This window comes from Suillus fuscotomentosus (genome assembly GCF_016647785.1).
Source record: "Suillus fuscotomentosus strain FC203 chromosome Unknown F5891scaffold_34, whole genome shotgun sequence".
Classification (NCBI taxonomy): domain Eukaryota; kingdom Fungi; phylum Basidiomycota; class Agaricomycetes; order Boletales; family Suillaceae; genus Suillus; species Suillus fuscotomentosus.
Window position 1 is genome coordinate 222,551 of NW_024539546.1, and position 23,503 is coordinate 246,053.

The 23,503-nt window shown below is 49.7% G+C and overlaps 12 protein-coding genes and 1 non-coding gene across 13 annotated transcripts; 6 read left to right on the plus strand and 7 right to left on the minus strand.

Annotated features, from left to right (window-relative positions):
* Positions 1 to 4: 4 nt before the first annotated feature.
* F5891DRAFT_1039921 (uncharacterized protein) lies at positions 5 to 2,020 on the minus strand. Its single transcript, XM_041361978.1, has 9 exons — positions 1,840 to 2,020; positions 1,415 to 1,777; positions 1,279 to 1,356; positions 1,212 to 1,247; positions 1,005 to 1,164; positions 697 to 953; positions 573 to 658; positions 399 to 522; positions 5 to 347 (listed from the first exon to the last, which is right to left on the minus strand). The coding sequence occupies exons 1-9, from the start codon at positions 1,987 to 1,989 to the stop codon at positions 72 to 74; spliced, it is 1,530 nt and encodes a 509-aa protein (XP_041224744.1). The 5' UTR covers positions 1,990 to 2,020; the 3' UTR covers positions 5 to 71.
* Positions 2,021 to 2,453: 433 nt separating this feature from the next.
* Positions 2,454 to 4,005, plus strand: F5891DRAFT_1189979 (pyridoxal phosphate-dependent transferase; the record flags this gene model as incomplete). Its single annotated transcript, XM_041367236.1, has 5 exons — positions 2,454 to 2,559; positions 2,612 to 2,721; positions 2,778 to 3,191; positions 3,243 to 3,787; positions 3,849 to 4,005. The coding sequence occupies 5 exons, from the start codon at positions 2,454 to 2,456 to the stop codon at positions 4,003 to 4,005; spliced, it is 1,332 nt and encodes a 443-aa protein (XP_041224745.1).
* On the plus strand, positions 3,856 to 5,946 carry F5891DRAFT_418380 (uncharacterized protein). The gene is made up of 3 exons (XM_041371757.1): positions 3,856 to 4,053; positions 4,116 to 4,230; positions 4,286 to 5,946. The coding sequence occupies exons 2-3, from the start codon at positions 4,147 to 4,149 to the stop codon at positions 5,693 to 5,695; spliced, it is 1,494 nt and encodes a 497-aa protein (XP_041224746.1). The 5' UTR covers positions 3,856 to 4,053; positions 4,116 to 4,146; the 3' UTR covers positions 5,696 to 5,946.
* Positions 5,947 to 6,609: 663 nt separating this feature from the next.
* F5891DRAFT_1279018 (uncharacterized protein) lies at positions 6,610 to 7,585 on the minus strand. The gene is made up of 3 exons (XM_041370342.1): positions 7,292 to 7,585; positions 7,033 to 7,234; positions 6,610 to 6,982 (listed from the first exon to the last, which is right to left on the minus strand). Exons 1-2 carry the CDS (start codon positions 7,542 to 7,544, stop codon positions 7,041 to 7,043), a joined length of 447 nt encoding a protein of 148 aa, XP_041224747.1. The 5' UTR covers positions 7,545 to 7,585; the 3' UTR covers positions 6,610 to 6,982; positions 7,033 to 7,040.
* A 56-nt stretch (positions 7,586 to 7,641) lies between these two features.
* F5891DRAFT_954111 (Ndufa5, NADH-ubiquinone oxidoreductase subunit) lies at positions 7,642 to 8,096 on the plus strand (the record flags this gene model as incomplete). Its single annotated transcript, XM_041375235.1, has 2 exons — positions 7,642 to 7,964; positions 8,018 to 8,096. 2 exons carry the CDS (start codon positions 7,642 to 7,644, stop codon positions 8,094 to 8,096), a joined length of 402 nt encoding a protein of 133 aa, XP_041224748.1.
* Positions 8,097 to 8,308: 212 nt separating this feature from the next.
* F5891DRAFT_954503 (histidine phosphatase superfamily) lies at positions 8,309 to 9,412 on the minus strand (the record flags this gene model as incomplete). Its single annotated transcript, XM_041375263.1, has 7 exons — positions 8,309 to 8,389; positions 8,443 to 8,906; positions 8,957 to 9,022; positions 9,069 to 9,150; positions 9,200 to 9,251; positions 9,304 to 9,334; positions 9,382 to 9,412. 7 exons carry the CDS (start codon positions 9,410 to 9,412, stop codon positions 8,309 to 8,311), a joined length of 807 nt encoding a protein of 268 aa, XP_041224749.1.
* A 114-nt stretch (positions 9,413 to 9,526) lies between these two features.
* Positions 9,527 to 9,616, minus strand: F5891DRAFT_t84. Its single transcript has one exon. It is a non-coding gene; the product is annotated as a tRNA-Ser (tRNA).
* Positions 9,617 to 9,760: 144 nt separating this feature from the next.
* Positions 9,761 to 10,392, plus strand: F5891DRAFT_1129117 (Sm-like ribonucleoprotein; the record flags this gene model as incomplete). The annotated part of the gene is made up of 4 exons (XM_041364361.1): positions 9,761 to 9,815; positions 9,915 to 9,983; positions 10,049 to 10,164; positions 10,222 to 10,392. 4 exons carry the CDS (start codon positions 9,761 to 9,763, stop codon positions 10,390 to 10,392), a joined length of 411 nt encoding a protein of 136 aa, XP_041224750.1.
* A 120-nt stretch (positions 10,393 to 10,512) lies between these two features.
* On the minus strand, positions 10,513 to 13,674 carry F5891DRAFT_418462 (uncharacterized protein). The gene is made up of 6 exons (XM_041371758.1): positions 13,541 to 13,674; positions 12,083 to 13,512; positions 11,764 to 12,029; positions 11,623 to 11,714; positions 10,914 to 11,562; positions 10,513 to 10,861 (listed from the first exon to the last, which is right to left on the minus strand). Exons 2-6 carry the CDS (start codon positions 13,229 to 13,231, stop codon positions 10,618 to 10,620), a joined length of 2,400 nt encoding a protein of 799 aa, XP_041224751.1. The 5' UTR covers positions 13,232 to 13,512; positions 13,541 to 13,674; the 3' UTR covers positions 10,513 to 10,617.
* A 1,945-nt stretch (positions 13,675 to 15,619) lies between these two features.
* Positions 15,620 to 17,200, plus strand: F5891DRAFT_1039953 (uncharacterized protein). Its single transcript, XM_041361979.1, has 5 exons — positions 15,620 to 15,762; positions 15,816 to 16,016; positions 16,061 to 16,163; positions 16,215 to 16,659; positions 16,709 to 17,200. Exons 1-5 carry the CDS (start codon positions 15,723 to 15,725, stop codon positions 16,958 to 16,960), a joined length of 1,041 nt encoding a protein of 346 aa, XP_041224752.1. The 5' UTR covers positions 15,620 to 15,722; the 3' UTR covers positions 16,961 to 17,200.
* Positions 17,201 to 17,461: 261 nt separating this feature from the next.
* F5891DRAFT_1039956 (MEMO1 family) lies at positions 17,462 to 18,940 on the minus strand. Its single transcript, XM_041361980.1, has 8 exons — positions 18,893 to 18,940; positions 18,801 to 18,841; positions 18,637 to 18,742; positions 18,519 to 18,587; positions 18,350 to 18,462; positions 18,188 to 18,299; positions 17,993 to 18,133; positions 17,462 to 17,924 (listed from the first exon to the last, which is right to left on the minus strand). Exons 1-8 carry the CDS (start codon positions 18,907 to 18,909, stop codon positions 17,534 to 17,536), a joined length of 990 nt encoding a protein of 329 aa, XP_041224753.1. The 5' UTR covers positions 18,910 to 18,940; the 3' UTR covers positions 17,462 to 17,533.
* Positions 18,941 to 19,160: 220 nt separating this feature from the next.
* Positions 19,161 to 19,708, minus strand: F5891DRAFT_954368 (ribosomal protein L32e; the record flags this gene model as incomplete). Its single annotated transcript, XM_041375250.1, has 4 exons — positions 19,161 to 19,221; positions 19,279 to 19,424; positions 19,475 to 19,607; positions 19,662 to 19,708. The coding sequence occupies 4 exons, from the start codon at positions 19,706 to 19,708 to the stop codon at positions 19,161 to 19,163; spliced, it is 387 nt and encodes a 128-aa protein (XP_041224754.1).
* A 1,235-nt stretch (positions 19,709 to 20,943) lies between these two features.
* F5891DRAFT_1039979 (kinase-like protein) lies at positions 20,944 to 23,354 on the plus strand. Its single transcript, XM_041361981.1, has 5 exons — positions 20,944 to 21,366; positions 21,527 to 21,880; positions 21,939 to 22,425; positions 22,477 to 22,594; positions 22,654 to 23,354. The coding sequence occupies exons 1-5, from the start codon at positions 21,085 to 21,087 to the stop codon at positions 23,075 to 23,077; spliced, it is 1,665 nt and encodes a 554-aa protein (XP_041224755.1). The 5' UTR covers positions 20,944 to 21,084; the 3' UTR covers positions 23,078 to 23,354.
* The last annotated feature ends 149 nt before the right edge of the window (positions 23,355 to 23,503 follow it).

Sequence of the window (23,503 nt, forward strand, 5' to 3'; positions counted from 1 at the left end):
TGTTACAAATGTGGCAAACAGTAGATATCATTTATTCGTGTCAATCTATGTGTGTATCATTCGTGATTGCTCTAAGGCTCAAGGCGCTTGGGGTCCCTTGGGAAGAGGGAGGCGCGTCTAATGTTGTTCAGCTTTAAGAACAGCATGAGTACCCGCTCGAGACCAATGCCTCCTCCGCCATGGGGAGGGCATCCCATACGGAATCCGTCGATATAGCCCTTCATGCTCTCAGGATCAACACCCTTTGCCCTCATTTGCCGGCAGAGGAATTCAGGGTCGTGGATGCGTTGTGCCCCGGAAAGAATTTCCTCGCCACGCATAAAGAAGTCATAAGAGTTGGTGAGAGTCTGGATGAAAAGAGTAAGCGCCACGCCAAGATAAATGACACGTTTACGTACTGGGTCATTAGGGTCAGGCATGGTGTAGAACGGACGAAGCTCGAGGGGGAACTTGTCGATGATGAAGTAGTCGGTATCATACTTTGCTTTTACAAGCCGTCCAAGCCTCTTCTCGTTCTCCGTGCTAACCCACAGATGTCAGCGTATTTATCATTGAGATTTCAAAACGCCCACTTGATATCATCCAAATTTCCGCGGTCGACACCATCCTCGACGAGAAGGTCCACTGCTTCTCTAAATGTCAAAGTCAAGTCTCTTCTCTCCATTTGAATTCTTCCGCCTCGAATTGCTTGCCGACCACTGCGATCTCTTTCGCATACCTCTCTTTCAGACCCTTGAAGATAGTCTTGAACATTCCGTCAAGAAGCTCTTTGACCTCGTGATAGTGCTCTTCGATCGTCATCTCCAGATCAAGGCCGATGAACTCGGTAAGATGTCGGTGGGTATTCGAATCCTCAGCACGGAAGACCGGTCCGATCTCGTAGACCCGCTCAAAATCAGCGGCGATAGCCATCTGCTTGGCCAGTTGAGGGGACTGCGCGAGGAATGCGTCGCCTGGGATATGGTCAAGTTAATGATACGAATAAGTCAACGCAAGTAGCAAACCTTTAAAGTACCCAACCTTGAAGACAGTTGCCCCTGATTCGGTAGCTGCTCCCTGCAATTTCGGGCTGTGGATCTCGGTGAAGCCGTTGTTGTTGAGGTAGTCACGGAATAGGTCTCCAATGGCATGTTGAAGCTTGAAAATTGCTTGATTTGTTTGTGTCTACAAATTGAGTGAGCAAACAATCATTGAATAAAGATGAAGCGAACCCGGAGATCGATGATACGGTTGTTCAAGCGGGTGTCCTAATAAAACTCTACTGAACTGCCCCTCGACTTCAGGGGCAGTTTCTGATCTGGATGCATCCTCAAGAGAAAATGGCAATCGACCTTCAAGGCCTGCAACTAACCAGAGCTGATGGAGGATCAGAAGTAAGGTCAGGTGGTGCAAGGAGAAAAGATAAAATACATACTTCGCTGACTTGGATTTCAACGTCATCAATTGAGCAACTTTTAATGGATTCTGGCGACTTTACTACTGTCCCATGAACGAGGACGATGCTCTCGTCGGAAAGACTAGCAGCCCACTTGACCATTTGTTTGCTGACTTGTTTATCGTCGACAGCGAGCATGGCCTGGATTGTGTCGGTCCGTTGACGAAGACTTAGAAACGCCATCTTGTTTGACTGAAGACGTGAAGTTTGAATCCGAGCACGAAGAAGGACGTGTTCGGAGTCATTCTTGGCGCTGAGAGTCGCGATGTCAGTGCGCTTACGATTGGGGCGCGACTGGGACTGGTGCAGAGGAAGCTTTCCATAGTGCCCTGCCGCATAGTCCTGCGATCGTCGATGATATGAAATAAATACATGAAACAAGGACATGCATGCGATCAACGTACGGGCCCTTCTGCAGCTTCTCTGACCTGCTCAGCCTCTTTAACCTTCGCGGCTTTCTCTGCCTTCTTTCGAGCCTTTTCCTCCTCTTTTGCTTTCTTTTTCAGAGCACTCTTGGTCAGACCTTCCTCGCCCTGTTCAACAACGTCGGTCATGATGATGAATGAAAGTCTAGTCGAGTCAACCAAAAAGTTCTGATCTTATCTCTACGTGATTTGTATGCAATTGTTGTGACGCTCCAACTGTAACCCTAGCATGAGGTTAGGTTTGAAATTGTTATTGGGCCTCGGCCGTGTGTATTAATTGATGAAATATGATTACATGCCAGAATTTGACTGGTGACGGGTTCTTAGGCTCTTAGCTAGCCCCTACCGACGAATGCGCATCAGTCCTCTGTTCCGGTACTGCTAGAGGCTCCACATGATCAACAGCAGTGCTTTGAGCCATCATGCATCATGTTTCGGGTTAAACCCACGTTCTAATCGGCGCTCTACCGCCGAAATCGGCTTTCACCGCCCTCGCCATCACCATAAAAGTTTACTTTCCTTAATCTTCCAATAACCGCTCAAATCCTCTTTCTTGACTTTCCCTCTGTGTTTTAGTTTTAAACCTTAGACTAATGCTGGCCATTAACGCTGTCCGTCGTGCGCCTGCAATTTTGCGCAGTGCTGCACCTCTTTCGACTTGGTCAGCTGTTCCAGCCGGCCCTCCTGACCCAATCCTCGGTAGGACTAGCTTACCTGAAACCTGACAGTGTTGATTGATCCGTTCGCATAGGTATCACTGAGGCATTCAAAGCCGACAAGGACCCTCGTAGAATCAACCTTGGTGTTGGTGCATATAGAGACGAGGACGGCAAGCCGTACGTTTTGAACGCAGTCAAGAAGGTACGGGATAACAAGTGCCTCTTCTCTGCAGCCACTGACCGTGTATTCTTCGGAAGGCTGAAGAGAGGATTTCTGCTGCTAAGCTCGACAAGGAGTACCTCCCAATTACCGGGTTGCCTGGCTTCACGAGCAACGCAGCTAAACTAGCGTATGGCGCTGATAGCGTGCCACGGAACCAAAATGCGGTGAGCAAGCTGTGGTTGATTGTCAGAAGTGTCGTCATGATTGGTAACATCGCAACTTCTCAGATTGCCGTGACTCAGTCTATCTCTGGAACTGGTGCTCTCAGAATCGGTGGTGCTTTCCTAGCAAGACACTACCCGCACTCCAAAACCATTTACGTTCCTTCGCCCACGTGGGGCAACCACATACCTCTTTTCAAGGATTCTGGCCTGGAGGTTAAATATTACAGGTACTTTGACAAGAAAACTGTCGGTCTGGACTTTGAGGGCTTGAAGGAGGACTTGCAAGTACGACAGCTCGATTCGTATAATTGTGTCATACATATTGACGGTTTTCAGACTGCCCCAGAAGGCTCCATTGTGTTGCTGCATGCTTGTGCACACAACCCTACTGGAGTTGACCCCACTCAGTCGCAGTGGAAAGATATTTCGGACATCGTTGCTGAGAAGAAACTTTTCCCTTTCTTTGACATGGCATATCAGGGCTTTGCTTCGGGCTCGACTGATCGCGATGCATTTGCTGTGCGATACTTTGTCTCGCAAGGCCACCAGATTGCTCTCTCACAGTCGTTCGCAAAAAACATGGGTTTGTATGGAGAGCGTGTTGGTGCGTTCTCTCTTACGACCGCCAATGAAGAGGAGAGAAAGCGGGTGGACAGTCAATTGAAGATCATTGTGCGCCCGATGTACTCGAACCCTCCCCTGCATGGTGCCCACATTGCCAACACGATTTTGTCGGACCCTGAACTCTACCAAGAATGGGAGGGTGAAGTGAAAGGCATGGCGGACCGCATTATCAACATGCGTGAACGCTTGTACCAGCTGTTGAGCAATGATTTCCGGACACCTGGAGAATGGAGCCACGTAAAGAGTCAAATTGGCATGTTCAGGTTAGTGTACTACTATATATTACCCTTGCTGGTACCGACTGGTTTTCATTTTTAGCTTCACCGGACTTAATAAGGAGCAATGCAAAGTCCTTGCGGAGAAGGCGCACATTTATATGACTATGGATGGACGTATTTCGATGGCAGGATTGAATGGTAGGAATATCGAGTACTTCGCTAAAAGTGTGGATGCGGCAGTTAGAGGTGACTTGTAGAACTGCCGAGAAATAGATGTTCCTTTTTGGGTTGTGTTGATCCCCTTCGTACGTCGCGTGCTAAGTCCGAGGGCAATTGAATTCCAATTGAATTACATATTTTTTTCGAGGTGCGGTTTAACTCTTTCTGTGTTAACTCTCATGTCCAGTCCTTCAACTCCTACAAAACTCATACCAGGTGCTTGGTTAGACCAAGGCATCTCTTCATCCACTACTTCCTCCTCGGTACGTGATTATTGTAATCTCAAAGTAATTTCCGTCTCATTGAGGTTCTAACCAGGGTCAGACCATCATACGAAACGTTGACCAGGTGATTACTGCCTCGCCCGGGCAAGGAACCCCTGAAATGCCCACGACGAGTACAGCGGGCGACCGTCCCCTGAGTATCATCGTGCCAACACCAGTCTTTGTGCCACCATTGGCGTATTGCCCGTTCAGCACAGATTTTTCACTGCCCCCCCTGCCAGCCTCGTACATTGGAAAGAATTTCACCCCAGATGAGCACACAAGCTCTAGTATGCCATCTACGCCTGGTCTTGAGCATACCCCATCTTCGAGTCACTTCTCATCCGATCCAAACAACATGACATCTCCAACACCTAGCAATTTCGCAACGATGCCCATTACTCCCGAGGCACATGATAATTGTGACATTGCTGCCATAAATACGTCTCCGTCAAAAATATCTCACATAATTAAACCTCAGGCCAGCATGACGCTGATGATGGACAAACCGCCCAAACTACCAGATAATCTATGGGTGTCTGCTGGATCCAACTGGCTCAGCGACCTCGGTGGAAATACAGAAACAGACCGCATATTCCGCAACGCTCTTTTTGGTCCAGTTCCTTCCCTAAGCCCCCAAAGCAGCCCACTCACCTCGAGTGTCGCATCCCCCACTTCCTCTTTCCCCGCAGCACTCTTACCGAGGATGTCTGCATCCCTCAACAGTACTCCGGTTTCGTCTCCCTCTGCACCGTCCTCTCTCAATTGTATGTCTTCAGCCTATTCACCAACTACAGCACGTCTGGCGTTGGCACCGACCTCGACTTCAGCCTTTCCATCTAGCATTGATAGTTTCGAGCGATGGCGTGAAGATGTTACAGTCCAGACGAACAGACGAGAGACCATGCCAGAGACTCCCTCTGCATATGATGACACTGGTTCTAGTGCAGAGCACACCGAACGCATGAGCCAGCCTCCACCTGGCTTAAATCAGAGAGTGGTGAACTCCAATGCGCCGCCTGCAATGAAGTCAAGAACATTCATACAGAAGGCGAAGACGATTGGCGGACGCGTCAAACGCTTCGTAACGCGCGGCAAAAGAAGTAAATGGAATGCCGTCATCGAAGCCGGCGCTTTTGATGTTACCACTCACACAGGAAGCGATGACTCGGATGGGAGCATCGTAGTCATTTCCGCGTGTCCTCCGTCGTACGACACACGCCTTTCTCCACGCATCTCACCACAGAGTCCTGAACAGCGCAGGAGGTCTATGCCTATGCTCTCTCCGCATTATGTCCTCGTTAGAGAGCGTGTCTCAGCGATCGCTGAGGGGGTCGTTGAGGTACCTCGTACAGCGACCCCCGCGGACGCGAGGGGACTTCCGGGGTCCATTGTCTCGAGGGTTCCTACTCGCCGTTTTTCTCTCGCGGCGTTCTCAAGTCTCGCATCGCTCAAACGACCATGAGAGGGATTTGTAAAATATTTTTATTCCATTGTATTTGAGGTTAGATGCATTGCAAGTCAATGTTCGAGCTTTCCTATCGGCGAACATTTCTTCTAGATTGTAGTATTCCTTTGGCTCTTGACTAGTAACTTTACGACCCCCATCTTGGAACGGCTTCTTGATTTCGTAGTCCATACTCGAATAGATAGTATGGGCATGTCTGTAGTTCATGACATTGGCATTAATGACTAGATTACAGTAATTTTCAATGTAACATCATGTTCATATACCCGATGTCGACGGCACCCTGAGGTGTGTCTGCTCACTGACGACAACCTCTCGCACAGACCAGAAAGAGTTGAAGCATCACTAGCACTCACGCCGATGTCCGAGAACATCGAATCAATGCAAAAAGAAGAAACACAATAAAAATACTCGCAACCCTACTCTGCAGCGGAATCGGGGTCAGAAGTTTCATCCGGATTCTTTGCTGATCATATTTCCGCCGGGATGAAATCCGCCGTGGTCAGCTTCAAGTGCACGAGACCAGCCTCCAAGTCGAGGTGTCGAACTATCCGGTTGAACAAAAAGTACATCAATGGATCAGTGCCAACGTTTTTTATGACACAGGAGGTGCGGGGGACCTAGAATCAGGGTCGCGGGGATGGGATTCACTGCGATCGTGATCCTAAACAATGTGAGAGGCGTCAGCGGTGTCAACGAGTTGGAAATGTTATTGCTTTCCTCTGAGCGAGATGATCTCCGAAGTCGCTGTGCCCCAGTCGTTCGGGACCCTGTGTGCGATACAACCAGCAGACAATATGCGCGTCAAAACATGCGCTTACTACCCTTTGCCATTTGCTTCCAACGCTAACGTCAACACTGTCTGTGCTCTTTCATAAGAGCGCCGATGTCACGTAGTACATTTGGTCAAAGGAAGATACAGACGAAGAATCATATGCGTTATGTACCAGCAAGGCACTGGAACCTACAGGACCAGCTTCGACGCCTTTTGGCCGGTTTCTATTGTTGACGAGAAAAGTTGACTCAACTTTTTCTTCACTCTTGTACTCATGCTGCAATACAGTGGCGACCAGTGATCCATTGCGTGACCTGAACGGGCACCGCGACAGAAAATCGCAAAAGATTATATCCACGCAGTCACGTTCTGTTTAACTGGAGAAGAATGCGAACGACTTGAAGGTGATTATTACGAGTTTGTCGTCGAGTAAGTACAGTGAATATCATCTACCCAACTGGCGTTGGGGCCACGGCACAGATCACTCTAGAGCACGGAATGCGCAGATGCTGTCCAATAACTTAGATAATGGGGACATGAAGATAAGGAGAGGACGTACACTGGAGATCATGAGTCCTTAGGGCTCTCAATCATGGGCGGCACCTTGACCTCCGACCAGCTCCCCCCGCTCATGCGTTTCGTCGTCTCTGTTGCCAACCTCTTAGTCTCCATTCTAAAACGCTTCATTATTGCAGAATAGCATGCTTTGCATGCATGATGAGCGAGCTTAGGCTCTCCGCAAGCTGGACAATTGACGATATCTTTAAAACAGTCAGTCAGTTGGGGGAAGGATATGAATAGAAAAACTTAGGGCTTACTCCGCTTGTCTTTAAGTCCTTTGTTTGCACTGCGCATCGACTTTCGCGAGTGAGAAATTTTACTCTTTGGAACTGCTAGGACAATGGGAGGAAGCAGTTCAAGTAGGGACTGCAAGCCTGGTAGAGCCCAACTGAATGACTTTTGCCGCAGGTCCAAGTTGGCAGCTAGAGAAGCAGCAGCTGGCAGCTGCGCCCATGACGACCTGAACGTAGAGATAAATGAGCGCGTTTGGTGTAGAGCTAATGAGGCCATGACGGTGTAGAAAAGCTTTTGTAACTTTTGATGACTTCTCGATTTGTACTCCAAATTCAGACAGTAAATCAAACACTCTTGCTAAACAGCAACCGTCATGTTCAGATTCACGCGCCCATTGCTGCAACAAGTCACTAAGAGGACGACTGGTATCGTCGGTCTTGCCGTCCACCAAAATCCGCTCCCAGAACTCTCCAACACTTATAATTCGACGCTCAGCGTCCTTGCTTCAATACCGCCGACCTCCGTCTACAGACAGGGCGTCGAGGCACTCACCAAACACAAACTCAACATTGTACAGGGTGCAAATGGAGACATTGGAAGTGTAGAGAAACAGCTGGATGAGGGGCAAATCGAGGAGTCGTTGGATATTGCTAAAGATGAACTGAAGCTGGCCGAGAATATGCTCGAATGGAAAGCGTGCGTTTCGAGATTTAGCATGTCTTTCTGCGCTTATTGATTTTATTCTTTAGCTGGGAGCCTCTAGAAGAGAAGCCATTACCTGGTCAATGGGAGTACTTTGGCAATACATCGAGCCCGACATCTTCGTAGTGTCATTCAATAGCTCGGGATTTGTCGGGGGCAATATCACACTGCTGGACCACGTCCGGTAGTGGTCGTGGAGGGAACTTTCGCAAAAATATATTGATGGCACATATCCAGACTCGTTTAAACCATGCTACTGCGTGACTCTACTGATTCTTCTACCTGGTCTAACTTGTCAAAGGTTTCCGAAACACTACCGCATATCGCTCTGAGAATTATCACAAACTGCTGCGATGTATCTGGGGCCCACAATTGTCTTCTTCTTCTTGCGTTCCGGGAACACCTTGGTCCGATATAACCTGGTTCGCTTCGTCAGCGTATCACTCAGATTTCCACCTGCTCATACACTTACCTTGCCATTCGCAATCTGGATATCCTCCAAGCCCCAGTCCCTGGATGCACCTTCCTTCAGGTGGCTCCCTGAAGCCAAATCCTTGGCTTCCCAAGCTCCCAATACACCTGCAGCGTTCGATTTACGAGACAACTCAGAGATTGAGCAGCAGCCAACTCTCAAAGGGAGATCTGGTTGTGCTAGCAAGGCCCGACACAGCACGATAACAGTCGCAGCATGACTGACTAGAAGAATGTTCTTATGCTTGACGCCAAAGCGCTTTTCTACCTCCGTAATGAGCAAATCTAATACACCATTGGCGCGCTCATGCAAGGCTTCGACGTCCTCGCCTCTTCGTGTGGGATACCAGATCGAGGACCACGAAGGGTCGATCTCTGAAAAGTATGTTTGCATGACTGTAGCGGACGATGGCCTAGGGTGCAAGCCAGTGCCAGGAGCGACAGGGGAATACCATTCCGACAATCCTAACCGACTATGAGCTGATATACGTACATCGCTACTTGGATTTGCCCACCGTGTTCGACATAGATGGGCACTTCAAGAGCTTGGGAGGTCGGCTTGGACGTTTGCAGACACCGATCTAAGGTAGTCTTAGCCCTGAGAGAATTAGGAAGTGATATGCTCACAGTAAGGGGAAGATAATATGATGGTGGGGCGCTTCTCTTCGGGAAGAGCTAGAAAGTAGGCAGCAAGTTCCTGTGCTTGAACCTAAGAATCATGCATGAGTTGATGATCTTTGTCAACGGTCCGATGATACCTCTCCATAAGCAGCCAAGGGGGGATCTCTTGGAAGACCTGTAGGACTCTTCCTGTAGTATCCGCGGGTTAAATTATAGTTTGGCCTGACCATCATCCGCTCACCAGTTAGTGTTGATCCAGTTTAATCTGAACCCTAAGACTTGGTGAACACCAGATGGAATAATGAGGAGATACACTGACCATGTCTGGCAATGTAGATCGTCTCAATCATATTCTACTATAGCTAGTGGGTATACCGAAGAGCTGGGAGTACATTGATAATTCATAGTACTAGCGGTCGGAGTCTAACCCGAACCGAACAAAATGTCAGAAGACCGAAAAAATTCGCTGACAGCAGGATTTGAACCTACGCGGGCAATGCCCAAGTGATGATGAGTATTCAAATCACTCGCCTTAACGACTCGGCCATATCAGCTTGTATTCCGTGAGGACGTCGAACAATATGACCTCACTCTCACTAACGATATCAAGAACAAATCTCAAACTTTTACAGCTTTTGGTCTCTCCTTACATCTCGTAGTACTTATTCGCTGCTCGGGAGCAGCATTAACCACCTTCCATGGATTCTTTAATCCCATTCACGACATCGGGATCACTGGTAGATTGCGTGGACAGTACGTCTACACAGTCAACTGCACGGCAACCATTCGACCTGAAGTCTCCATGATCACTTTACCCCCCAATTATGATATGCACTCTTTCGCCCGTCCCAGGAAAGATGTTGGTCGTCCTCAGAGACGGGCGAAAATTACACGGTGTACTACGCTCTTATGATCAATTTGGTAAGTTTGTTCTCGTTAAGCATACGATAGGTCCGCTGACTCTTCCAACTCGCCCGCTTTTTCAGCTAACCTCGTCCTCGAAGACACCGTCGAGCGAATATTTCATGGTAAAGCATTCGCAGAACACTGGCACGGCCTCTTTCTCATACGCGGGGAGAATGTCGTGTTGCTTGGCGAAATTGTACGTATTCGAGCGCCGTCCAGCAGGTGCATTTACGTTGTTGATGTCTCTTGGCAGGATCTCGATCAGGAGGATGATGTCCCATTACAACAAGTGGATTATTCCGTTCTTGACCCATATCATAAGAGGGATATCGCACATAAGAAGGCACGCGAAGATTTCAAATCCAAGGTCTTATATGAGCAGAAAGGGTTCTGTAAGGAGGGTGGCGAGGGCGATGGCTATTGATGGACTATCGTACTAGTACTGTTTATTCATTCCTCATGCATACCGCCTATGGGCGTATTGGTTTATTGAGTCCATCTAGCATAAGTGTGCGGTATCACCGGGTAAATGCCAGGGCTACAAAAAGGACGAAAACATCATTATCAAGAACTGCAAAAAAGCGAGATAGGACGTCAAATACTCTGACAACAAACAAGAAAAGATGTCTTAAAAATACAGTGGTCTGAATTACGATTTCTTCTTCTTCCCCTTTTCTATAGTCTCCCCGTTAATCCGAGGTTTGCTAGTGCCATTAAGTGGCGGATCTGCAAGTGAGGGCTTGGACGGCGCCTGAGAGGCATTCGTTGATGGTGGGTATAAAATATCTTCGATTCCTTTCCTTATTTCGCGTTCGCGAGTGGTGAGATTGGAGAGTATCGTTTCCTTCGTTTCTTTATCAAAAACAACCTCGGCAACGCGTAGTTTCTGCCACCTAAGCCCACAGTCAGATCCCCCACGTCAAAATTCATGAAATCAACGCTCACCCTGCATGTCGCTCACACTTTTTCTTCCCCGTACACCACCACTCCCCATGACCGGTCGTGACGTCATCTACCTGCATGATATCATCTGATGCTTCCTCCTTTGCCTTCTCTTCATAGCTCTCCAACACTTCCGCACCAAAATCATCCCACTCCTCCTCACCAAAACAAAGCCTCTGATCCCACCCACACTCATCCACCTTTTCCGCCCGCTCAGAAGCAAGTTTCACCAACTTCTCCCTCCACAACACCATATCCATCTCACGTTTCATCATCTCCCGCTCCCTCACCACATTCTCGAGGCGTGAATTCAAGCATACAATTTCACGGTTCGCCTTACGCTTCTGTGCAGAAATAGGCGCAGGTGATAGCTTACTGTCGATCTCCATCTTCACGTCTGCACAGACGACAACGCCCTCACGCTTTTCTGCGTTCTTGACGCTTTCCCAGAGCTTGTCGCGTTTGCCACCACTGCGCTCCCATTGCGAAATACGCATCTGCATGTACTTGATGCCGCATTCGTCGGAGCAATACTTCGAAAATGCACCTCGAGAGGGCTTGTGGCACGCAGTCGACGATGATGGGTCTGTATGCTTCAACCCGAAAAAGCAGCGGCGCTTATACGTCGTTTGAAGGTGCAAGTGGGGGTTAGCTGCAAACGCATCCAAAACAACTAAACAAGTTGAATCTCTGCGTGATAGTGATGACTCACTTTGGATGCACACCGGGCAGATGAATTGATCCACAAGATCGACCTCAAGATCGGGCATGTTGACGCACTGTGTATGATACCATTCGTCACAGCTACACCACAAATACATTAGCTCTGCTCTTGAAAAGAGGGAACACTCACCGATCACATGCAATCATGACTCGATCTTCGTCATATCGTGTTTTGCACACGCAGTACAGCTTATCGTCCTCTCTCTCGCTGTCCTCGTCTTCCAGCTCCTCCTTTGTGTCGACAGGCATGACAGACGCAGATCGTGACCGTGAGGCAGCAACATGCTTTGCAAAGAGACTGTTCTTGAGAACATCTTTCGGCGTGGGTTCCTTGGCTTTGGTCTTTGGAGGAGGTTTTGCGCGCGCTTTTGGTGGAGGCTTGGGTTTCGGAGGAGGCTATGATACGAAAATGGGTCATCTGAAAACTACAAAATAAAATGAAATATCACCTTGGGAGCAGCCATCCCTTTCTTCTTCCCGGCCTTTGCTGGCTCTGCCTTCTTTTTGATAGGCGCCGCAGGGGGAGGAGGCATGAGCTCATCATCTGGAGGAGATGGGCGTTGTGGAGAAGGCGACGGCTTGGGTTTTAGACGCGCAGCTTTGTGATTTAATGATGGGCGATCCTCGATGAGACTCAGGAGTTCCTCGTCTACATCCATAGAAGAGGGGTCGGGTTTGTGTATGGGAGAGTGGAAGGGACGAGTAGGGGACACACGAGTGGAAGATAAATATAAAGGGGATTGCGGGCCTTCCGTCGCGGAGGGTGCAGTGGCGTGGACGGGAGAAGGAAGGCGCGTCTCTTGCTCCTCCACCTTACTTGGTTGGGAGAGCGAGAGCGTTGGAGAATGTACCTTTGTCTTACCACGATACATTGGAGGCAAGTTACGTTCCGCGGTATCATCGGGCGAAGGTTGGATGGTCGGGGAGCCGGATGTGGAGGTAGGTATAAATGGCTGTGGCTGCTCGTCCTCGCCTTCCACAGCGTCTGGACTGGTATCAACATCTTCGTCCTGCTGGACTTCGTCCAAATGCATCTGCTCAAGCTGCTGTCGGCGCTCGAGTTCCTGCTGCTGTTGAAGTGAAAGTTCTTCTTGCTGTCGTCGCAGGGCTTCTGAACGTTGTTTCCACTGGAGTTCCTCTCGTTGGCGTTGTTCCTGTTCCTCTCGTTGCTGCTCCTCTCGTTGACGCTGTTCTTCCACCAATCGTTGGCGGTCAAGCTCCTCCCGCTGCTCACGTTCGAGGGCTTCCCGTTCCTTGCGTTGAATCTCTTCAGCTAATCGCAATTGCTCGGCTGATTCTCGCTGCTGGCGTTCAAGTTCCTCCAATTTTCTGCGTTCGAGCTCTGCACGCTGGCGTTCGGTTTCCTCCTTCTGTCTGCGTTCGGTCTCCTCTTTCTGCCTGCGTTCTGCCTCTTCTCGCCGAACCTGTAGTTCGAGATCCTCAAGACGCTTGCGCTCAAAGTCTTCCCGTTCTTTCCTCTCAGCTTGTTCACGCAGCCTGCGCGCACGATCTTCCTCCTCCCGGATCTTGCGTGCTTCTTCTCTCTGCCTGAGCAAAGCCTCCTCTCGTTGCCGATGCAACATCACCTCGCGCTGCATCCGCTCGAGCTCTTCTTGGCGTTTATGTTCCTCGTCCCGGCGGCGCTGTTCACGCTCAATGCGTTGACGATGCTCAAGCTCAGCACGCACGGCTTCTGCTCGTTCAGCCTCTGCACGTTGGCGTAGCTCAGCCTCTATACGTTGGCGCTCAGCCTCTGCGACACGTTGACGCTCAGCCTCTGCGACACGTCGTCGCTGGGCATCTTCCTCCTTGCGTCGGCGTTCAGCCTCCCCTTCTTGACGTCTGCGCTCAATCTCCTCTTCCTGTCGTTTCCGCTCGACTTCTTCTTCCTGTCGTCTCCGCTCGACTTCTTCTTCCTGTCGTCTCCGCTCGAGCTCCTCTTCCGCCCTCCGTTTCTCGAGCTCTTCTTGGCGGCGTCGCTTCTCGATTTCCTCCTCTTGCCGCTTTCGAGTGAGTTCTTCACGCTGACGCTGCTCGGCTTCTGCACGAATGCGTTCGTTCTCAGCCTTGGCCTTCATTTGGACCTCTTCTTCTTCGCGCCTCCTCGTCTCTGCCTCCCTCTGCCTCAGAGCCATTTCCTCCCGCCGGCGTTGTTCCTGACGCATTCTTAGCTCCTCTACCTGCCGAGCAGCGGCCTCTTCTTGCTGTCGAAGAAGTTCCTCGCCCTGCCGACGCTCACGCTCTTGACGTTGCAATTCCCGCTCTATCTCCTGCCTCCTCTGAAGCTCCTGATCGAGCTGTCTCATCAGCTGTTCACGATATCGAGGGTCCATATCATTTGGGTGGAGGAGGGGATCGCGCACGGGATGGAGAGAAGTATCACGTTTTGGGCGATGTAGAGATGGCTGGCGATGTGAGGATCTGTCACGACGTTGGGAGTCTTCCCGGGGGGATTGATGCAATGTGTCTCTCCGCCCGCGCATGTCTTCTACTTTCCATGCAGAGTCTTCCTGTGCGCGGAGGACACTCTCACCCTGCCAGCGCTCGAGCTCTTGTTGCCGAGGGATCTCTTCACGCTGTCTGAGAATGATTTCGTTTGCATGGCGCTGACGGAGCTCAAGTTCCTGACGTTGACGGATCTCCAGTTGGCGGAAGTCTAGCTGGTGGGGGTCGGATTCTTGTCTGTGCCGCAGCTCGTAGTCATCTCTATCGTGCTGGCGTTCCTGCCTGAGGGGTTCTTCACGCCGTCTGATGTCATCAACTTCCTCTTCATCCCATACCGCCCTGCCGAGGCGAGGGACGTCAGAGCGCATTGCGGCGTATACGATGGGTGACATTCGGGTAGGAACGATAGGAGAATGGCGTGCTATTGTGGGGGAACGATGTAGAGGCGGGTGATAGTGTGGAGGTGTTATGCCTGGGCCTGACAAGGGTATATTGGAGGGAGAAGATAAATGAGGGATTCCGGGGCCTGTGAGACTTGAGCCGAGAGCGCTTGTTGTTGGACTCGGGTTTGGGGCTGAGCGTTGTGGTGGAGTTGGAGAGCGAGATTCTCTTATTCTCTTGTGCGGACGAGGTGAGTCGTCTGTGATGTATAATGGATAAGGGCGGGGAGGGGGTAAGCTGACTGGACTTGTACTAGATTCACTTGTTGATGAACCTGCGCTTATGCGCCTTCGTTCTTCTGATGCCGCATGAACGAGAGCGTCAAGACCTGTTCGAGGATGTGACATTGACTGTGTAGGATTGAGAGATAAAGGGTGTGATAAAAGAGGAATACTGACGAAAGGCGAACGAACTGGATTTAGGAGAGCGTTTACCGAAGAATGAGAATGAGAAGAATCTGGACGTGGTGAAGGATGGTGCAGTAGGGCATCGATAGTTCTTGGTGGCATGTTGGGTGAAGTTAATTCTGGTATGTAATTATGAGTTGGGGCCTGTCGTGCGTGTTTACCACGAAGATGTGGAGCTAGAATAACAGGCTGATAGATTAATGGTGAGGACGACGACTGTTGCTCGTCGTCGTTGTCATTGTTGTCGTTGTCGTCGCAGAGTAGCGATGAAATGTCCATTCGTCTTGCAGCCATGACATTGAAGAAAGAGAGAGAACGTGAGACTCTTTAACGTGCTTGTTTACGAGAGTTTAATTGCATCAAAAACAAGCTTGTACGGACATCAAAGCTTGTACAACGAGACATTGCGAATTTCGCCCAAACGGTGACCATGAATAGTCTCCACTACGAACGTACCGCACCCAAGTCCCATCGAAAATCTCTCTTCAGCCCATTTATGACGGTCTCAAGGTCATAGTTCTACAACCATCCAAAAAAAAGGCGGGTAAAACTCGTCGAGATGCTTTTGAAGGCTATAAAATTTTAGTTAGAAGGACGTTCGTCTTCCGACTGCACGAAACTAACCTGTTTTGTTTTAAGCGTAACCCTTTGAATTCGAAGCAGACTGGTTTTTATACGTAGCACGTGTCATAAACTGTACAGTGGCTTGAAAGGACCCCAGTTCGTGTTTACGGGGTCATCACAACTAGCACTCTAATCTCATCCCTCACTCTGACTGATCCTTAAAAAACCGGCCATGTCGGTGGCCACAAGAAACCCTTTTGCACTCTTGGACGGCAGGTTTTGATTTTATCATTTCATTCAGTCACTTACTTTCTTATACTAACAGAGGACAGGCCATCCACTCCTCCTCCCCCTTCAGCTGAGCCTGCGACACCAGCGCCAGCTCCACAATCACAACAAACTCGTACTCGTGGACGCGGAGGCCCTGCCTCTCGTGGGGGTAGATACTACCAGCGTGGAGGCGCTGCACCCCCTGCTGCCCCTCCAACTGATGATCAGCCAGCTCCAGAGCCAAAACCAAGGCGATGTGAGTACTCTCTTTCTTTCAAATACATATCTAATAAATAAAAGTCGATGGCGAGCGCAAAGAAGGCCGTGGAAGAGGCCGTGGTCGTGGTGGTGACCGTGGCGGACGTGGTCGGCCATTTGACAGGCACAGTCAAACTGGTAAAACGTAAGTCCCCCCTCATGCTCATTCTTCACCCACCCTTATCCTCTCACCTAGCGACTCTGAAAAAAAGGTCCACAACTCTTGGGGTGGCGATGATGGAGAAGCAGAACGCAAAACAGAGGAAGCCGCTACCAACGACGCTTTGGCAGAGAACGCTGCTGGTGGTCTAAATGACTGGGCTGCCCCAGCAGCTGACCCCTCTCCAAATGACTGGGCTGCTCCCGCAGATGCTCCTCCTGCAGATGACTGGGCTGCTCCCTCGGCAGCAGAAGGTGCCGAAAAGCCTCAATCAGGTGAAAGGCGTGAAAGGCGCGGTGACAGAGAGGAAGAAGAGGATAACACTCTCACTCTCGACCAATACCTTGCACAACAGCGCGAGAAGGAAAATGCACTCGTCCCAAAGTTGGACGTCAGAAAGCCCAATGACGGTGCAGATGATGATGTCTTCCAGGGTGCTGCACCCTTGCAGAAGGACGATTCTGAGTATTTCGCTGCAAAGGTACTTCTCTGCTTATACCTGTTGATCGTATCTCACAAATCTCCACCAGGTTAAATCTGCTCCAAAGGCTCGCACCAAGAAAGATGAAAAAGTTTTCATTGAGATCGAAGCTCGCTTCGAACGCCCAAGCCGTCCTGGTCGTGGTGGTCGTGGTGGAGACAGGGGTGGTGGAGAGCGGAGCCGTGGCGAGAGAGGTCGTGGTCGTGGGGGACGCGGACGTGGTGGCGCGAACGGTCATTCCGCTCCAGGTGCATCTGCCATTAACGTGGACGACGAGACCGCATTCCCCTCACTCTCATAGGGGAGTTGTACGCGTATAATAGGCGCCCCCAAGGTTGCAGAATAGCTCGATTGACGACTTGATTTAATGTGTACTGACTGAAACTGACACCGATGCTGATTACACCCGCTCGTATACATATCACTTTCTCTGATTCGTTTTGTCTTTTTTTTGGTATTTTTTCCTCTCTCAGTCTGTCTTTTTCGAGGTTCATGCAATATTATTTTGCCATGATGCAAACGTTTGATGTGATCCCACACATGTCACCGTGCGTCCAATGAAAAAATCAGCTCCCACCGCACTTAATCAATTTCCACCCGAAATCAACCGATGAGCTATGAAACCGCCCACTCATTCACTCACCTCACGCCCCATTCTAGTCTCGCAGACGCGTTATGGCCGTCTGGGAGAACTTCCTCAGGGCTAAGAGCGACTCGTAGCGCATAGTGTCTAACTGTGTTTTCCTGTCCTCAGGTAGACTATGGGTCAGTAGTCTGGGCCCAGCGCTCCACACCCGTGCATATTATGATCTGTAGTCAAATATATTGTTGTTATACACTGGCATCGCCGCCGATCGCATTATGCATGCCCCCTCTATAAAAAAGTAACAAACGCACTCGCATAACTCACGCTCCAATCATCAAACGACACACACCGATTGCTCTGCTCATATCGCACCCATTTCATTCTCGCCTGCTTGCCTTTCTCTTCCAGCGCACTGAGCGCGCCCATCAGCACCCCGATGGGATGTCGTCCGCAAATCGTATTGTGCGTGCGTTCCAGGTACGCTACAAAATTGGTATGTGCAGTAGACGCAGGCTGTTGGGCGAGAATATCCATCGCTTCGTGGTCCAGATCGGAAATGGACGCGTGGATGGGTCGCGAGGGTGCGGGGCGCGGACCGCTACGGCGTAGATGAACACCTGGGACATCGCTAGGAATCGTCTCGGGATAATAGAATGTGTATCCATAATGCGAGTGCCCCCTATGTATCGCACCGCACATCAAACACTATTCAATGTCAATGCACCAACACCACCAAAACAAACGCACCAATGACAAAAATCAGAAGAGATCACAAAGAGTGTATCGTCCCTTTCAAGGTACGGCGCTAAGATCTTCCCATACTCTTCTTCCTGCTCCTGATCGATAGCACCGACCATGACCGGCACGATCTTGATATTATCGATGGACCTGCAAACCAGGCTCGAAACGGATGAGGGGAGGGAGAGATAAGGTACAACTTACTCCTCGAACACTTTGTATACGTAGGGCAGGTGCATCTCGATACTGTGCTCACCTTGATCCCTGCGTGGTTGAAGGTATTCAAATCGTTTGGTCTTGTAGAGTTCTTCGATGACTTGGGTGTAGGGTTAGATTTGGGTGGCTAGCTGTTAGTATGAGCTGTACCTTCCCTGTCTAGTGTGAGGTTTCCCAGTGGGGTCTCGTACGTCTCACATTTCGAGAGTGCGCATCCACCGAGATAGAATGCGTGTGATGGGCCTAGGATGAATACTCGGGAACTGCATGATAGTGTATCTCATCAAGGGTGTTTATTATTTGGGAGTGAGGCACTCACATTCCAGCAGTGGATATGCTCTTGTACGCCCAAGCAGCTGCAGGGCCGGAGTAGGAGTAACCAGCGTGGCTAGTAGCTCTAACTCAGGAACAAAGAAGAGACAGGAACGAGAACATACGGAGCGATGATCGCTTTACAGCTTGCGATGGGCGGCGCAAAGTCGTCCTCGTCAGTAGGCTTAACGCCAGCCAGCCAATTCGAGAGCTCCGTATCGAGAGTGTCCCCTGTTGTTTGAGAGAAGATATCCAGTGCTTAAGTAGGTGATCTGGCGGAGCAACGAACCATCTGCTGAATACCACAACTTGGTAGCAAATACAGCTGGTCTGTTGGACGTACTGATTAGCTACGAGCGTATGCAACGAACGTTTTCATGCCTAGATTTGAAAGACATGCTGGGTGGTTCAGGTGAAGGTGATAGCTCCTTTGATCAATGAGCGATGTGATTATGTACCTCATTAGGCAATCTCAGGTTATGAGCAGCTAGACAGGAATAGCACAATATCCTCATGCACATGTGACCGATCTTACACAGATTGACGATACATGATCATTCAGCCTGAAGCATGCTTGCATGTCGAGATTATCTCCAGCATATGGAATGAATACATGGGAATGGCGTGAATAAGAAACGACAACAACAAATCACTCTTCTGACCGCAGCCGTGCTGCAGAGTTGGTCACCTTCACTCCGAGAGCCTTTGCTCTAAAAGACGCATCAGTACATTAAAGAGCACAAGACCCAGAAGTAATCAAGACTTACCGCTCAAGAATGATACTGCGGTTGCGGCTGCTGACGTTGTGTGCGATCTCTGCCGCGTAGCTTTTGTTGTGCATCAGAAGGAGGTCAATTTCCTTGACATTGTTGATGAGGAACTTCTTAAGGCCATTGGGGAGAAGGTGACGAGTCTTGTACAGAGTGTAAGCATGTGCATCTAGCAGCGGAGGAGCATCTCTACCTTCTTGTTGCTCCCGTAACCAATTTTGGGCATGGGGAGCTGACCCTTGAACCGACGCCTCACTCTGTTGTCAATACCCTTGGGTTTCCGCCATGCTTCCTTGACGCTGTGGTAACGGTCGGACTGGTGGCGCCTGTGTTGGAGAAAATGAGTCCTGGTTTATGGAGTGCTGCTGCTTTGTACACACTTGAAATGCTTGGTGCGCTTCTTGACGATGGGGATCTTGATGGCCATGGCGGTCTGAAAGGAATGGTTAGTGGTCGACTTTCAGCGGAGATGCTGGATTCCAGGGTGACCACATCATCAACACATCCGAGTATGAATCCATCCATCCATTGACTTCTTTGGGCTCAAACTCTCCAAAATCGAATATTATCGACATCGGACTGTGCTGTAGACTTATTCGACACTAGCATAAAGAGACTCACCGACGAGTTTTGGATTTTGGGAACGACGGCTTCCTTGTCCACTAGTTTCTGCTCAGCGAAGTGGGGGCTCCAAATAGAACCAAACAATTTGGTGGCTATGCTAAACTTCCCGGGTACTCACTCTGGGCCACATGGCACTGCTTGCCTCTTCCTGCATTCTCTCTCTCAGTTTATACCAACTATTTCAGATTACACCAGTCTCCGCGTAATATAGAAAAGGAACGATCATCATAGTTCCGCCACGGCTACCTAGGGAGACTACATTCCTCATCCCTCTCGGCCAGAGCAAATAGAAGGAATGTGATCTTTCTAGGCTACGGTGTCAGTTTTATGTGGATGTACGCACGGGCATGTCATATGAAGAACGTTGCTTGCACCGGATGCCGCTGTGTGTGAGAGGTCGGATCTTCTCTTGTGTCTTTAGTATAGATAGCTATGCTCTTCTCACGTATTTAATAACGCGCACCTCCCATCAGCGGCACCGCTGCACCGCAGATGAAACCCCAAAATTTCAGACCAGTCGGTGGCACACCGAGTCCGACGGGCGTCTATGCTATGCAATGCAAGAACCATTAATACGCCTTTGAACAAGATTGGAAAGTTTATTTAAATCACAAAACGAAGCAGGTTATGCGCGGACAGGCCCTAGGGTAGAGTTGAAAGCGGCCCTGAGACCGCAGCAGTGCTGCATCCGGTGCTAGGACGTATCCTGTGCATCACAATGCAGGACATCAGCTAGAATTTACCGCTTGCATTGATCTTCAAGATGTTTTACAACCGCAACGGGTCCCAGCTACTGGAGTCACTGGCAAAGGTCATCATGGTGTGAGTGCACGAGTAGTCACAGACTCACCACGTATGATCATTGGCAGATTGTCATTTCATGTTTGGATGCTGTATTGAGATCCGTCCTAATAGCTTCGCATTCGCGTCAAGTACCTGTTTATGAACTTTGGTCAATAAATGTACTAGTACAATAATAGACGTAAGTGTGTGGGGTAGCTTGGATCGTAACTGGGCCGGAGAAGCGTGAGAACAATGCCGGTCTAATATCTTAGTGGCGGATGACAACTAGTCCGCCATGCCATATTAAAGGACTCGATCAAGTGATTCCGGCGCTCACTTTGTTTCTCATCCTTGCACATCCTTGTGTCTTGCAAGGGATCATCGGTGCATAATTTCATGCTTGCCGCAACTCCCATCGATTTTGCCTTCGACGAAGATGATCATTGGCTATCCACAGCTCCTCCTTTGCTATACAGGTCGACAAGTGTCGGAAGTAGCTGGGGAGTCACATCGATAGGTCGCGGCTTTGATTGGTCTGCGAAAGATGATAAGGAAGTCGAAGTCATATCGCAACCTCAATGTCCATTGGAGAAAAAGCCGCCACAGGATGTTCCAAAGCTCGAAGACTCTAAGTCCGCAATGCCCACACGACCGCCTCTACTGGTTTCTCCAGTATCTGTTCGTTTGCTTTCAGAAACTCAAATACCCTCCCCAAACTGTGAACCATTGATGTTATCTCCATCTCCATCTACTCCCAACCTAACGGACTCTCCGATATCTGACTCTCCGTCTCGTTCGCTATCGCGCTTGTCATTGCATTCGACAACCCCACTTCGAGCCAAATGTATCTGAAGCACATCGTCCCCCACTTTCCCGTTCCCCTACCTTGTCACGGGCTCGCAGGAGGTCTTCGCAGCAGCGGGTGTCCCTCATCGCAGGTCGCGTTATGATAGCCCCAATAGAACCGCCTTCACCGCCTCCTACAATGCCAAAGATTCTACATCGGTCAGGAAGCACTGGAAGTATATTGTCTTCCGTTGCGATTACCTGTCCTCCGACCCCCGCTCGTGAAGCCTCCTCATTACCTGATGGCAAGGCCATATCAGACTTTTTTATCGAAGGTGAGATCGGCCGAGGCGCGTACGGCCTCGTCAAAAGAGCACGCGAATACAAAACAGATGGATCCCTTGGGGTGAGGTTTTATCTACTAGACTTTCGCTTTGATCCTTGCGGTCTGACAATGGGATAAGCCACCATTGGTCTTGAAACAAATAATCAAGTCTCGCATCCTTGCTGACTGTTGGAAACGACATCCACGGTTTGGCACAATACCAATAGAAATCTTTGTCATGTCTGTTATATCATCAACGTCGTACACCTTACCCGCAGTACGGCCATGGGATCCATCACGGCGACGGCCTCCCGCTAGAACCGACGGAGACCCGACACGTTTTCAGCCCGATTGTGTCCACATGGACGACGATGAAAGGTGGCAAGAAGGAAAAGAGATCAAGGGACATCCAAATATCTGCCCTCTGGTGGATTTCTTCGAAGACAACCATTATTACTATCTTGTCCTACCGTCTTCCACGCCTGAAAAGACGTCCAATGAGCCTCCTCCAACAGATCTATTTGATCTCGTCGAGACTTACCCTCAGGGACTTTCACCGTTTGATATTCGCAGCTATCTTGGACAGCTTGCAGATGCCCTATGTTTCTTGCACTCTCATGGGATAGGTTAGCAGTTCGTCTCCAGAATCTCTTGGTGATATACTGATTTATCATCAGTTCATCGAGATGTAAAAGATGAGAACGTTGTCCTCGGACCGAATGGCAAATGCGTTCTAATAGACTTCGGAAGTTCGGGACTTGTGAAGAAGAACGGATGGGATACATTCAGTGGGACGTAAGTTTTCTCCATGCTCACGGCTTCTACTTGTCGATGCAGTTGCTTACCCAATCAAGATTGGACTATGCGGGCCCTGAAATTTTACGTGGGGAGCGATATCACGGGAAGGAGCAAGACGTATGGGCGTTCGGTGTTGTGGCATACGTCCTTCTCGTAGGAGAATGCCCTTTCGTCACGGCAGCTGAGGCCCAAGAGGGATTGACCTCGCCGTTTGCGAACGCATCTATTGCACTGGATGAGCGTTGCGGTGATGATAAGGAGAAAGATGGAGAAGAGGAGGATGGTGGTGGAGCAGCAGGAGATGCTGCAGCTCTCGTCAGAGCTTGCTTGCAAGTGGAAGTGAGTGCGAGACCTACGTTTGAGAACATTCTGCAGTGTCGATTTTTGAACGGGGGAAAGGGTTGGGGGATGGAGCTGCCCTGCGGTAATTATCAACACCTATCTCCACAACCGAGCGCATTTCCAGCACGTGTCGCTTGATCGAAGGCAACGAGGCAGATATTTCGTCTGTCAGACTCCCACTGATCCTGATGAGGATCTGTTCGGCCTATCTTGGACATATCTCCACTTACGTCGTTTCTTTTTATCTCAAACCATCAAATCTCACCGTATCAGCATCGATCTGCCATGATGCCTCTAATATTGATCTGTTTCAACTAGCTAGCACGCATTACTATCGATAGGCTGTACTAGTAGCACATCGTAACCCTCTTCTTGTAGATTAATCATATCTGCGAATGTATCAAATTGATCGGGACATTCGAGTCTGTTCGAGTCTGCTTCAGGAGTCAGCGCTCAGCGGCAGTGTAAGATGTGACTCGGCCAGTCCGGCGCCACGCGGCCGGTGCCGAGCGGAGTCACGGCGGCATATCAAATCACCAGATTGATAAAAATTTTCCTTTGGGA